Source organism: Siphateles boraxobius, unplaced genomic scaffold (genome assembly GCF_051911475.1).
Source record: "Siphateles boraxobius isolate OS27281-9 unplaced genomic scaffold, OSU_SipBor_1 29, whole genome shotgun sequence".
Lineage (NCBI taxonomy): Eukaryota > Metazoa > Chordata > Actinopteri > Cypriniformes > Leuciscidae > Siphateles > Siphateles boraxobius.
Window position 1 is genome coordinate 2,689,442 of NW_027508908.1, and position 15,258 is coordinate 2,704,699.

Here is a 15,258-nt window from a genome sequence, read left to right on the forward strand (position 1 = left end):
GACATAAAAATTGCCATCTATATATTTGCTTACTTAGATCTATTTAGGGTCAGGCCAGGTTTTGGCATGCAGGGTCACAGATGGAACACAACACTGAATATATTTCAGAAACTGGCATAGCTACCCAGCCATGCCATCTGCCTCACACACACTTATTATATACACATATAAAAAAAGAAAAGATGTAAACATTTAATCAGGAGGTGCACATATGAGAGTGGATGTATTCAAGCGTAAAACCCCCTGTCTCACGCACGGTTCTAGTGATCACTCAACCTTAAGCAGAATAAAAGCCCCCTCTCCTCTGTTTTTCTTGTCTCCGAAGTGTTATAGAGTCCATGCCAAGACAGGAGAGGCGTTAAAGACAGATAAACTCAGCCATCTTGCAGGTGTTTCCATCAAAAGACTCATACAGAGCCAAACTCAGCCTGGCAGACTCTTAATGCCCCTGACTACTGTCATTCTCAGGAGATGTACGTCACTGATAATGTGTGTGTGTGTGTGTGTGTGTGTGTGTGTGTGTGTGTGTGTGTGTGTGTGTGTGTGTGTGTGTGTGTGTGTGTGTGTGTGTGTGTGTGTGTGTGTGTGTGTGTGTGTGTGTGTGCGTGTGCGTGTGTGTGTGTTCTGCACCTGTCAGATGATGGGAGGCAGTGTGTGAGATAGAGAAATGAAAAAGAAACCATCTGTGTTTCTAAAGAATCAAACAAAAAGGAACAGAAAAAATAACCTTCAGAGAACCATCAAGAGGAATTAAAAGACAAAGTATATGTCTAAAAGAAAGCGTACATGTGATTTTAGTTGTTTTGTTTAAATAAATTGTCTCTAGAAATGATCTATATATAAACAAAACATAATTAATTCGTTTGTAATTTATTCATCTGAATTCATTTATGTTTTAGTCTACTCATTTAATTTCTGGATATTAGCCCTATTTGCTTAACAATATATGTTTGGCCCTCTGGCGGTTAAAGCATAAAATTACGTATAGGCTATAGAAAAAATAGTTTGGTTATTACATTAGGCTTTGCTTTGCGGTTCTGCGCGCGATTAATCTGATTTGAGGCTTATACACATGGTTATTAGTGAACTTATCGCCCTCCTGAAAAATAACAAAAGAAAGAAAAAGAGACAGACATCCTAAAGAAATATCTATTGAAACAACTACTACACGTTACTCCTCACCATACACGCGTCATAGAAGGGACATTTATTTACAATCATGACGTAGGCTACACACATACGGACGGAAGTACCCCTGAAGTTTCCCGGGAAATCCGTCCCGACAGCTCTGAATTAACCGGGGGAAGGTTATCCACTATTTCATATAATTTTACCATATATTTTTTTCAAATATGTCTTCTAGCCTGTTAGAAAAGGGACATTCGTTAATGCAGAAAACCCTAATTTATTTATTAGGCCATACTTTTTTCTCAAGCAATAAACATTAGGCTAAATAAACATATCAATGGAAGCTTTGTTAACATTCTAAGAATAGGTATAAAAGCCTTTTAATCCATAGAAGCTAGGCTATAGGACAACATATAGGACTATTGGTTTGTTTGGTTTATGAATTTAAAAAAAATGTATCTTACAATAACACTTGATGACTGCAGTAAACACATAAATGGACAAATTATAATTTCACAAAACATGATGCAGGTTTATTTCAGCTGAGTTGCATTTTGGTCGATCCTAATAAGATCTGTAGTTGTATTTTATCTCTCCCTCTCGTTGCTTTAACTATGGGTGACAAGGGCACCTTGAGCTGCAGATGTTCTCACCGATGACAGATGGTATTGGCATCATCAGTGTATGTGTGTGTATGTGTGCAAGTACGCTGGCATCACGCAGGGACAGCGGGCAGAGCCCATACCGGCTTAGCGCCACCTGCACCCCTTAATTCTAGCCCGAGACCCCTCTCACTTCTGTATACGTTCTCTGTGTGCATATGTGTGTGGGAGTTTGAATTCTAGGCAATCACAGCAGCAAAATCACACACAAAAAAATCCCAAAACATCAGAAATTGGCCTTGAAAATACAATAACAATGTCCAAAAAAACAATCTACCTAAAACTGGCATTCTCAGTTTAGATTGGTGCCCGATGGGAGTCTGAACAAAAGAATCTGGATTCGCAGTGAATCACAATTGCAGTGTTTGATGTAAAACAGCCGTCCTGGATGTGTAATTGATAACAGAGAAGCTCTAATTGTCTCATTTATCTTCATGCAGACAGTGCAAGGCTGGTGGAGCGATTACTCTAGCCTGGCCAGCAGTTAGGCACAGCGGGCGGATGAAATTCAGCAAAAGCCCAGGCCAGAATCTCTCCAACATTTCATTTCAAACATTTAGACCTTTTCAGTTTCTTTCTGTCTGGTTGCAAAACATCATCCAGTTGCATCACTTCAGAGTGACTTTTCCTTTGATTTTAAGTGACATATTATGTTATTCTGTTATGTATGGAAATCGGAGGCCCAATTCAGTGTATGCATTGCACTCTAAGAAAAGTCTGTAGAAATACAGCATACTGTATGTTAATATGATTTTTTTTAGAACCGTTTTCCCCACTATAAAGAACCCTTTGTCTAAGATGGTTCTATGGTTCTTAGAACCATAGATGCCCAAAAAGAACCTTTCTTTTAAAGTGACTGCAGTCAGAGTAGCATGTTTGTACACTATTTCAAACACTGCAACATTCTCACAGCTCTTCTCAAAAAGTTTTGCACGGCATCTGTGTCATGTTTAACAGAAGACATTTAAAAGCTTGAGGGAGTGTCTCTCACTACCGCTCTCTGAGCGTTGTGATCCCAGAATAAGTGAAGAATCAAAGTCCCAAATCAATTAGAGACTCTCTGGAGTCGGAGTGACATTCAGAATTCACGCTCATCTGTGCCCAGATTCTCTCTCTTCGCTGCACTCCGCTCAGCACAATGCGAGAAACAAAATGGCTCCCGTGGGCACTTTCTGCATCTCTGAGAGTGATGAATTCTTAAAGAGAATTCCATTTCCTCTTCCTCTTTCCCCTTGTGCACTCAAAAGCCATGTGTCCAAAGCTGAGGAAAAGACAAATAATGAGCTTCTCTCCATTAAAACCTGGCATTCATTCCAGGAAGAAATTCATAATTTCTCCACTTTCTTTCTCTAGATTTTCTCTCCCAGACACTAGAATCTAAATGTTGTACTGTCCATTTATATGCCTCTGTTCCCAAACCTAGTAAACTGCCTTGCCATTTACTGCATACATTTTATCACAATTGATTTTGATAGAGTTTTACATTTGTATGTGCAATCATGAAATGGAAAATTTCATTTAAAATTGGCATGAAATGGAAGTTGATTGTCTTCCCTATTGTAGGGTTGGACTTGATTTTGTCCATTGGGAATTGATTGGATCGTTGTGGTTTGCTATTGGTGGATCGCATGTGAGTGACAGGAGGCCCCGCCCTTGCGCCATCTACTTTGATTAAGTTATTTTGAATTTTAAAAACATGATGTGCACGAATAATTCATTTAAAATAATACTGTAATATTCCATAAAAAAAAACAAGAATTGTCCATTTTGATTCATTGTGACTTTGAGGCGGCAGCATAATTACACTGCCTACCCTTTGGAACAGCTTTCGTGCTGGGAACGCACATATGATGCCTTAAAACGTACGCAGCTCACTAGGCGCTGAAACAGAGCTTGTGTCTCCTGTTCTCTCAGGGTAAATGAACACAGTTATGCTGATGCCAGCAGACACCGCCACACATGGATGCTGAGCTCTGAAACATGGCACGACAGGAAAATATGACATCAGGCAGGGCTACACAAGATGCTTTTGCCAAATGTCTAGCCTTAATTACCCTAATTAATGCAATTAGAGTTGTTATGTGACATCACCTGCATCTCACAGGCTTTAATCTATAATGTCTAATTAATGTTTGCACATCCCACAGGTCAAAAACCAGGACCGAAAATCACATGCATTTGTGCATCTATGAGAGCGACAGAGAAACACATTACAATGCAACAGTGAATAAACACAAATTGCAGTAATGTCCTTTCATGTATACATATTCATTTGGATTTAAAATCAAGCGTCGTATGTGTTTGTATGTCATTTTTATATCCCTCAATGAACTTGACTCTTATGTATTTCGTTTTCTTTAATATGCTTTCACTTGAATTAAAATTGAGCCACATAAAATTGCTTTGTCTTGTGTTTATATAGCACTATATATAAACACTATATAGTGTTTTATGTATTTTGTGAGATTGACAAGATGCATAAAAAAATTTCCATTTTTTCTTTTTTGTTCCATTGAAAAAACTAAAATAACATTGGCATTGGAACAAAGTGGGGGCAATAATCGCAGTTCTCATTTGGGTGAATTATTTCTTCAATTTCTTCTAATACCAGGAGCGGTTTTCTATAAAAACATTCTATAATGTACCATGAATGGACAAACCTGGGTGCTTTGCATCACCACAATCTTTTTTGAAACTTAAACTTAAAAGTAATGATTTCTAAATGTAATTTTTTTGCTTGTTAATAAGACACACATTGGCTGGCGGTGTCCTTTTATATCTACAGCTGCTCTGGGTTTTGAAGATATTGTGGGTTGGACGTGAAGTGAAGACAACTTAATGTACAATAGTAATGGCGAATTGTGGGATCCGACTGAAGCACTGGAAGCTGGCGATGCCCTGCGGCACAAACTCCCAATGGCAATCATGTGCCAACCTTGCCCAGCTGCTCCCGGGCACCCGTGCCACATCCATGTCATTGCAATCGAACCATCTCTAAGTTTACCCTGGCATTTCACACTAAAGACCCTGAGGCATGCAGTAACGCGGCCCCTATCACCATGCTTAGAGCTGTCAGGTCCAACCAATCCACCATCCACCCATGGACCCGCTTCAGACCCATGCCTGCATTTCAAAGGCCTCAATCAGTGCCACATTATTAGGAAGGTTCAATATGCAAAGGTCCAACTGGTCCACTCTCAGGAGAAATGCAGTGCTGGGCATGTGTGAGGCGATTGCAAATTAAACCAGGCTTAACAAACATAATAAGATGGGCTGAGTGACAAGTTTATAGATAGCCTACTAGTTTTTTTTTCACTGACATGAATGCAAATGTATACATACAAACATAAAAGGCTTGTTTTCGCTGTAATGCATTAAAAATATTTCCCTAAATGCTGTGAACCGATCCCGCGCGACACTATTTCTGCAGTCGCGCGATCGCACTAACCACGCGCCACTTAAGTTTCCTCTAATGCAGTTTTAATGTCGCATTTCTCTAGCGTGTTATTCCGCTGTACTTTGCTTGCTCAACCTTACACATATATTACACTTAGCAGCTCGCATTGTTGTCATTGTCTACCTTTAACGAGCTTACTCACGGTGGTTATATTTCCCATAGCTCTGGTTCTTGGCACCAGTGAAGCGCGACTGCGCGAGCCCAAATAAGAAAAAAGCCCCCGCCTCGTGCAATTCATGCCGTTGAAACGGCGCCCTCAATGCCGCTAAAGTGTTTCGCGGCTTATAAAAAGCTCCACATCTGTTGCGCGACGCGAGGAACCACTCTGGTTTAAAATAAATTATTAATTTAGAACTGTAGAACTGTAAAATCCACAACACACACGAGTTGGTAGAGCGAAGGAGGCTCGTCATACTTAGAAGCGCAATGCAAATTGAAGATGCCGTTTTGACAGACTGCCAAGGCGATGTAAAGAAGAACCCCCTTGTTCTCCCTCGGGCGATTTTTCCTATAGGATGAGTAAACTCGACCTTTTTTTCAGTCAGGTGCCAGAAAATCGATGAATACAACTTTTTTTTCTCTCTGACACATTCAGGCCTGAAGTGCAGCTGTCCTATAGGGAGATGGGGATTCCCACAGTTTTGAAAAGAGTGATTAGGCAGCAAAAGGGTCTAACAACACCTATAGTGCATTTTGATGTTAAACGATAGTCTAATTAATGCAGCAAATTAGGGTCTTTCGTGCTCATGGTCGTTTTGTTTACTTAAGCTAAATGAAGATCAATCCATATTCTCTAGCCTATTCCATAAATGTTAGGCCTATAGCCTGCTTAGATGTAGCACCCTTTAATTAGCCTAATTAATTTCCATTTGGGGAATATATGGAAGTATACAATTATTATTTAAAAAATGTTTTTAAAAAAGGAATCTCACCATGTCTGCATTTATTTGACCAATAACGCAAAGCTGTAATATTGTGAAATATTAATACAATTTTCTAATAGCCTAAACGTAGCCTAATTTATTCCTGTGGTGACAAATTTTCATTAGCCATTACTTTAGTCTTAAAGGGATAGTTCACACAAAAATGAAAATATTGTCATCATTTAATCACCTTGTACCAAACCTGTATGAGTTTTTATCTTCTGTTGAACACAAACGAAGATATCTGACTCCCATATTATTTTTATTTACTATGGAAGTCAATGGCTACCGTCCAGTATTTGATTAACACCATTCTTTAAAATATCTTTGTTTGTGTTTTACAGAAGAAAGAAACTCATTCAGGTTTGGAACAAAGGTTGAGTAAGTGATGACAGAAATTTTTTTTTTTTTGGTGAACTATCCCTTTAAGTGTCACATGATCCTTCAAAATATATATTGGCTATTCATCGGTAAGACATTTCTCTTTGTGAGAACAAGCTTTGTACATTGGTTGAATGTTTTTGATGGTAAAGCATTAGGAGACATTTAAAAAGAAAGACATGCAGGCTGATTTGGGTTTTCTTTCCGTTGTTTTATTGATTTCACATAGCTTTTTATTGGCTACTGCAACACTGTGAAATTCGTTAACATTTTCGTGTAATTCGTTTAACTAGCTATAAATATCTCATATTGCCTCTCAAATACATCTCCACAAAATGCAAGGAATATACCTCCATCCACACGGTTGTAGTCAAGTAAACTGTGCCTCTTTTGACAGCCATCTCAATGTCATAAGTGGTCCAATTTACCCCATTTCGCACTATTCTGTATGTAGGGTGAACTAAAGTAAAATGCATTGCTGAAATAATTTTCATGCAGCGACACTTACTGGTGAAACTATGAAATGACACGTAACCATAAAATTAGCCTACTGGATCATTCATTAAACTGATGAACAGCATCGTCATTTCAGTTAACAACACAAAGATCCCGCTGAATATCAGACGGTAGTTTACAGAGACGCTTTCCCTGTATTCACAGGGACTCGTGTTTAATATCCGAATCGTATTTCGGACACTTTTATCAGACACGCAACACAAATATTTCACATTTATGTGACTATAAAGCTAGTCCTCAAACACACATAGGGCCTACACACACACACACACACACACATATTGGTGAACTTAAATATTAGAATAAATGTATAAAGTGAAAGTTCTCAGTTATAAATGATACATTTCTGTGTTCTGCACTTTGACCTCTTCACTGCTAGTTTCGCACTTGCACTCCTCGACGACCATGACCCGTCTCTCGCGCGTCTCAGTCCCGCAGCGCAGCGGCACGCGCACGGAGCGCGATTTAGAGGGACCGCAGCGCGTGCACGGAGCTCCTGATGCACGAGCCTCTCCACTGGACGGGACGAACATGGAGCTGCACTGACCGAAGCAGAGATGATTGTGAACGGTCACCGTCTCACAGCCGTCCTCCGTTATGTGCTGGGAACGGTGAACACAAACAATCATGTAGGCTATTAGCAACACATTTCTCAACCAGGGGCCGGGGCTCGGGCCTCAAGAATAATTAAAATAAGACAAAGCAAGCATTAAAATAAGCTAAAACAACTACAAATCTAAATGTTGACTCAAGTCAAAAAGTTTGCGATCCACTGATTTAAAGGTAAACTGTTTCAGCTAAGTTAATGATAACGACGATGATAATGATTTGTATCACTGAAAACTAAGACTTCATAATCATTATAATTTACCCACTGTCATGTCACTGGTATGAAAGAATCATTCTTTCCTTATACAACGCATTGTGTTGTCAAGCTAAATTGCATTTTAGATTGATATAGGCTTATATAGAATTTTCATTATAGGCCGATTTAACCAATATCACATGGATATGCGTCATATTAGGCTGTATCATTTGTTCACCAATAATTCTAGAGATGTAAGGTTTCCTTTATCAGAAATATAATTCAAAATGGTCAAACATGTGCATGTTTTCGCTTTGACACTACTTTTATTGTAGCCTACTTAAATCGTAATTAAATATTAGCCTATGTGTTGCATATGGGCTGCACTTTATTTATGATATAGGCTATAACTTGTTTTAAAATAGATTATAGGCTACACTAAAAAAAATCCGTATAGGGCATTGTAGGTTTACTGTATTAATTTAACGGAATCTTTCCGTATTTTTTACAGATGTTTTACCTGTATTTTGAATTTTTGAAACACTTAATTGCGATGTCCGTAATGTCCGGGTAATAAGCTGCCAGTACTTTTTCTGTTATTTTACAGATTCATTTTTTAAAGTGAAAATCTTGTGACCATCTATAGCCTATGACTAAGCTCTCAAGTTTCACGCTCACATGTAAAATCACTTCAAACTAAAATGTGTCTAACATTGTTGACAAAAACATTTCCCCGAACATTAATGAATTCTTACCTGTGTAAAAGGCACCGCGGCACAGCTCTGTTTGGTCATGTCTTTGGGGTTGATGCGTAGCGCCACGGCCTCTTTGCTTCTCTCGCTTTTGTGCATGACTTTCTGCCACATCTCGAGACCCTGTTTCCTCCTCGCGTCTGCGCCGGTGCCGCTCGCGCTCACCGGAGGGAGCAGGGCCGCCGGTTTGGTACGGGTCAGGGCTGACGGACCAGCACGTCCGAGGGCCAAGAACGCGGGAAACGCGCCTCGACTCGGTGAGTTTTTGGACGGCACGTGACTAGTACTGGTTGCCCGTCGCATAAAATGATGAGGGCTTAGTTTGACAACTCTAACAGATCCCCGAATAGGTTCGTCTGGTCCATTCCCGGAGGATTCTAACTCTTTCGTCATGTGTCGGTGAAAGTCCCGTTGAAAGGCGCTGCGAGGGAAAGCGCCAGCCAAAGTGAACACTGATAACAGGATAAAAAAGCTGATTTGATAGGTCATTTTGGCAAAAGTATAGAATATTGGTTCAATGTTAATGTAAAATCGATTTAGCTGAAGAAAAACTCCCTGAAGGATGTCGCTTGTTGAATAATCTCGCGGTTCAAGGTTCCGAATGGTCACCTTGCAGTCGTTGTGGACGTGAAGCTGGAGCTGACCATTTATATACTCTCAACGGGTTTTTTCATGACTGCTCATCATTGTTTTATTAAGTGTGAATATGGCTATTGTACTCAGATAATGGCTGTGAGTGACAGGTGAGTTTTCGTGAGGCTGTGACAAGTGCACCTTTCATCTCATCTCTTCATATCACACCCGTGGGAACTGAGGAACTTTGCTATTGTGTGCTTTTCACATTTAGCCTTTTTAACATGACATATCAGTAAAAAAAATTTATTTCACTCTTTAAATTACACTTTCAACTGCTTATTTCAACTTTCAACTACACTTCAAATCTTAATTTCTTTTTTCGTTTTACAAGAAGAAAAAAAGAAGGGAAAAAATAGGCTTAGGCTATATATACACACAATCTAGTAGGCTACTCTGTATACTGTACTATTCACATATGCCTTGTTTACTCAGAAAACCCAATTTAAGATTAAGATTAATTGATTGGTTTGAGTGGCAATTCTTAATAGACTTTTATTTACTAATTTCCTCCACTTCTTCAGTTATCTTTAGTCTAATTCACTCATTTCCTAAAGTCTTCTTGATTGTTGTATTGTCGACGGAAAAAATTAAGAGAACATTTACTGACTTCATAAACTGATGTTGATTTTCTTAAAATGTTTCTTAAAATTATGATGTGTTCCCTTTGGTTGGGCACTTGGAGTTTAATTTTTCTATATTATTCCCTCCTGATGCAGCGATGCAACAAGAAATCACAGTTATTTGATTTCAAAGGAAGGGAAGTAATAAATAGGTTGCTTTTAAAATGTGACCTACTGTAACTTCTGACTAAATCATTAATGAAGTAAGGTCACCTTGTAGACGTAACCTGTTTATTACTTCCCTTCATGCCGTATAATGATCTTTTAAAATTCTATTGCAAACACTTATGTCATAAACACCTCATGTGAAACTTTTAATTGTGTTGATATTAATCCCTATATTTGTGACAATATCTTGCAGTCGACCATGCTTGAGTCACACATAGACTTCAACATTCAGCATGCAAAACACAACAGTGGTAACAATGGTTATACTAAGTCAAGAGTAAATCTAAAGTAAATTATTATTATTAAGTACTCTCCACACTACTGTTCTTTTTTAGTTACTGGAACTCTTGTGTAAGTGAACTATAAGCTTTTGTCAGTACAACATACTATTCCTATTTCACTTTACTTTTGTACGTTTTTTAGTTTTTTTTTCTGGTTTGCATGCTTTTCTTAGGTCTTAAGGAAGTCTAACTTAGATTTTACAGTATGTATATATATATATATATATATATATATATATATATATATATATTATATATATACATATATAAATACTGTATATACAGTGCTACTCAAAAGTGAACACACCCCTTGCAGAATCTGTGAAAATGTGAATAGTAAAAAAAAGATGGATACAAAATGTATGATATTTTTCATTTAGTATCGTCCTGATTAAGATATTTTAGAATATATTTACATATGACAAGAAAAAAAAATTGAATTTATAAAAATGACCCCGATCTGTGTCGTTACCTGGATGATCCACGACTGTATTTTTTTTTTTTTTGTGATGGTTGTCCCTGAGTCCCTTGTTTGTCCAGCGTAGTTAAACAGCCCAATATTCTTCAGAAAAACCCTCAGGGCCCGAACCTTCTTAAGTTTTCCAGCATTTTTTGCACATTTGAACCCTTTCCAGCAGTGACTGTATGATTTTGAGATCCATCTTTTCACACTGAAGACAATTGAGGGACTCAAACACTCCTGTACAACAAGAACACTAATATTATTAATATGGTTACGAGAAGGTTAATTTCACAATTATGCACAATAATAACTTTCTTATGTGTTTATGGCTACAAAAGTTCTCACAGTTTCTGAAGGCCTTGCTCACCTGAAGTTCAAACAGTCAGATGTTGAGCTCAGGTGCTAAGTGTTTCCTACCTTAAGTTAACACTGCATGACAAGTATAGTCTGAATCATATAATCATAACTTTCCCAAGGGAACAAGCAGGAGCAAGGAAACAAAGTGACTTCTTGTTTTAAATGATATGCCTCTCAAAGAGGATCTGCCACACCTGATGTAGCTTAATCTTTTTCAAATCACTCCAGATTAACTTCCATTTATTTGCAGCTTTGATTTTGTACTAAACCACACAATGTTTATTATAAACAATGTCAATTTAAACTTCAAAGCATTTCATGAGGACCAATCAAAATTTTATTCAAAGTAGTGTACAAACATCTAAACAGGCTAACTTCAGACTATAGGTGCTCCATAAAAAAACAATTGAAAAAGTGGGAAAAAACAGTCTCTTTCTGCTCCCTTAAAAGTTTAATATAGGCCTAAGTTACAATGTCTTTGAAACGTTACAATATTAAACCTTATGGTAGCATATATAGCAGTTTGTGTTGTAATTCCATCATAACTGAACTATCCAAACCCCAAATCTATTTGAACCGAGTTTTTTTTTTTTTTGGCTTCAAAACTCTACACACTTATCCCATGACTTTAACCACAACCTCCACAACACTCTGGATTTGTAGCACTTTGTTCAATGCTAACACACTGCTGTCAAAACTGTGAACCGCACATTCAAAACAGAATAGATTTCATCCTTGTGCCTTTCAAACACTGCTGATTGCAATTTCAGCTGAAAGGCTAAGCAGGTCTTGTTTGTTATTTGTTTGAATTACAGTATGTACTTTTAGTTTCTACCTTTTTTTTCTCATTACTGTAATTCCGTAAATTACTGCAGACTATTGAAACTGCTAATTTTCATTTACCTTACTGTAAAGAATTGTTACGTTCTAAAAATTTAAATAAATCATGTGAAAGAATGTCACTCTTTTCTTTGAAGAAAATATTACTTTGTATGAAGTCACTGAAAATTTTCAAACTGTAAAGATGAAAAGTTTGTATTTTCTGTATTGGTGTTTGATGCTAGTGTTTTTACTCTCAGTGTGTTCTGAGTGACAGTGTGTGTTATTTCAGTGAGGGTTGTGTATAGTGTTTGGCTGCACTGAGCCTGTGTTGAGCCATGTGTTAAGAGTTGTGTTGATTGGAATGAGTTTTGCAGGTGATGTGAACTGTTTAGCTCAGGTGACTGTTGGTAGTGCGGACTGTAGTTAGAGTTTTGCACATGTAGCTCCAGTTGTGCTCACTGTCGATTAGCAATCGAAAAAACTGTAAATAAAGATAAACCCGCGTCATTCAACAAAACTTATAGTTTTGTCAGAGAGTGCAGCCTTCTTTCAGTGTTTCTGAAATTCGCTTAGGCTACCCAGACAGCAACATAGTGTCGGCTCGATCCGGGCCACATTTGGTACATGTCCCGATCGTACCAGATGACGGCCGGATGTGTGCCGGCACGGCACTCTGTTGCTGTCTGGGTATTTACTCGATGTAGGCTATTCAAAATAAAAGTTCAGAAGGCCATTAATGTTCTTGAACACATTTGTGTTTTTATTTTGCCATCAAGACAGGTGGGACAAAATACATAAAAATAACAAATATTCAAATTGAAGCATTGTCAGCTTTTTTAGAAGGAATAGGCCTACAGCATAATTGCGCATGTAAACGCATTCAGTGTCCAGCAGGCGGAGCCAGAGACTGTGCCTGGCCAATTCCTTGAATGCCTGCTAATTTGGAACAAAGTTCATTGCTTATCTTGGTTTGTCTTTGAAGAGACGGATCCTCTTGAGTGCCGCAGACATTCTCTGTTGAGCCAGGAAAGACTGAGGATGGTTGGGATCTCGAGAAGCGTCATTCTCAGATATCTGATGGAACGCTGCGGTCTGAAAATGACAAGGTCAACTGGATGATACAGATTTCACACACACACACACACACACACACACACACACACACACACACACACACACACACACACACACACACACACACACACACACACACACACACACACACACAGGTTTTTGAAGATTTTGCCTGGTTTTGGTCACGTCTGGGTACAAATTTGTCCCCAAAAATATAGTTAAGTAGGCACACACACACACACACACACACTGACCATACTATGCCATGAATTTGTTTTATAATTTTCATCCTTGTGATGTCTGCTGACATCCGACTTTGGTCTCTGAGAACTGGAAAAAGAGAGGTGTGCTCTTTTATTCTTGTCTGAATTTATTTTAACAAGCATGTTTTATCTATGATGCAACTCACCCAAATTCCTTTAAACTCAGTTTGGATGCCATACTACTTTTCTATTGCAGTTACAGATGATGCCTCGAGGTAGAGCCAGTGATCTAAAACAGAAAGCAGTCACACCAATAGCAAACCGAACTGAGGTCATGGTCATTAATTCAGAACAAGCGGTCAATGTCCGTAAATGGTGCCGCTTGTGACTGTAAATACAGTAAATATAAAAGCAATATCACACACAGACCATTATAATTTTTGAGTTACCCCTATAATATATAGCCTATCAATAAGTATAGATGTTTCTCTTCACTCACCACACTGTTCTCTACTCCTGTGTTCTCTGTTCTGAGCACATTGTCCCGTATTCACAGAGTAAAAACCTTTTTTATGTGTCTGTGACCCAGCAGGGCAACTGGTGCTGGTATTGTGCTGGAGAGAGCGAAACACAGAGGAGGATTTAGAGGACAGAAGAGAAGAGATGCTGACCAGAGCACAAACACACACCACAACACAAACACGTAAAAACGCATGCACTCTTATGAATAAAGGTTCTTTACTGGCATGGCCTACGATTCCATGAAGAACCTTTCCATTGGAGAAGAGGTTCTTTATAGTGGAAAAATAAATTTTCTTTGGATTATTCAAATGTTCTTCACACTAAGAAACAATAGTTCTTTTAACTGGTAGGTTTATAAGAACATGTCCAGGTCACTAAAAATGTAAAAGAGCAGATGTCAGACATTTCCTATCAGATGTTAAATAGACATTTAGAAAACATCTTTAAGATGTTTATGATTTAGAATATAAGTAAAACTGCTTTTTCTAAGATGTTTATCAGATTTTTGTAGCTGTTTCCAGATTAAGCGCTCTTTAGCAGACATCTTAGAGATGGATACCTGTGGTGGGCATAAAAAACAAAAACTAAGTATAGCTGCAAGCAGCGATGACGGGCCCAAGCCCCGGCTCCACCGCCACCGCTCTAACTTCAGGGCAACTGTGCACAACGGGCAATATGCACCTAAAGCCGGTAAATGTAAAAAGACTGTCAAAAGTCATTTGAATACGCTACATTTACTGCAGCAGCTGGTGCCACTATGACCGTGACCCACAACAGCCACATCCATGAGATCCTTTAAATGTAAATAAACTGCATGTGACAGGATGTCATAGGTCAGTTTCAAGTGATTATAAATGCATCATTTGCATCTCAAAATTTTGTACTTCCAGAAGTATTTGTTAAGGTAATTTTATATTTTTATTAACCTAATAAATACACAAATTATTTAAAACTAAATTGTCAGGGCACTACAATTAAATTTGTTATTTAAACCTCTCTCTCTCTCACACACACACACACTTTACATTTTTTGTAAAGCTATTTTTATATATTTTTTAACTAATTATATAAAACCATGTTGTACGTGCACTATAAATGAACTGGTTCTATGCCAGTGAAAAGCCAGAAAATGTAACAACATTTAAACAAAAATAATAAAATTTAAATTGTGACAGAAAGTTGTTTTTTATCATGTCATAGATACACACAGTTGTGGTGTCTTGACATTATTCTGATGAAGACTGAAGGAAATCGGGTAAAAATAAGAGGGTTATTTTAAAGCATTTTTAAAGTGACACTTCTTGCTGCCAGTTGGTGGCGCTATGACTTTGACTCACAATAGTCACATCCATGTGATCGACCTCCTACAATGAACACACTTGAAGTTTCATCAAAATCAGTCAATGTATGCAGAAGTTATAAAACCCTTCCTGTTTCCCTTATTTTGCCATAAATTTGTTGCCTTTCCACAGCCAATGTCTCTGCTTT

General features: G+C 38.1%; 2 protein-coding genes across 2 annotated transcripts in view; one reads left to right on the top strand and one right to left on the bottom strand.

Annotated features, from left to right (window-relative positions):
• LOC143753569 (tetraspanin-1-like) overlaps positions 1–15,258 on the top strand; it is a 206,383-nt gene that overhangs the window by 166,662 nt on the left and 24,463 nt on the right. The window lies entirely within an intron of this gene.
• dand5 (DAN domain family, member 5) lies at positions 7,397–9,113 on the bottom strand. Its single transcript, XM_077246918.1, has 2 exons — positions 8,628–9,113; positions 7,397–7,669 (listed from the first exon to the last, which is right to left on the bottom strand). The coding sequence occupies exons 1-2, from the start codon at positions 9,111–9,113 to the stop codon at positions 7,397–7,399; spliced, it is 759 nt and encodes a 252-aa protein (XP_077103033.1).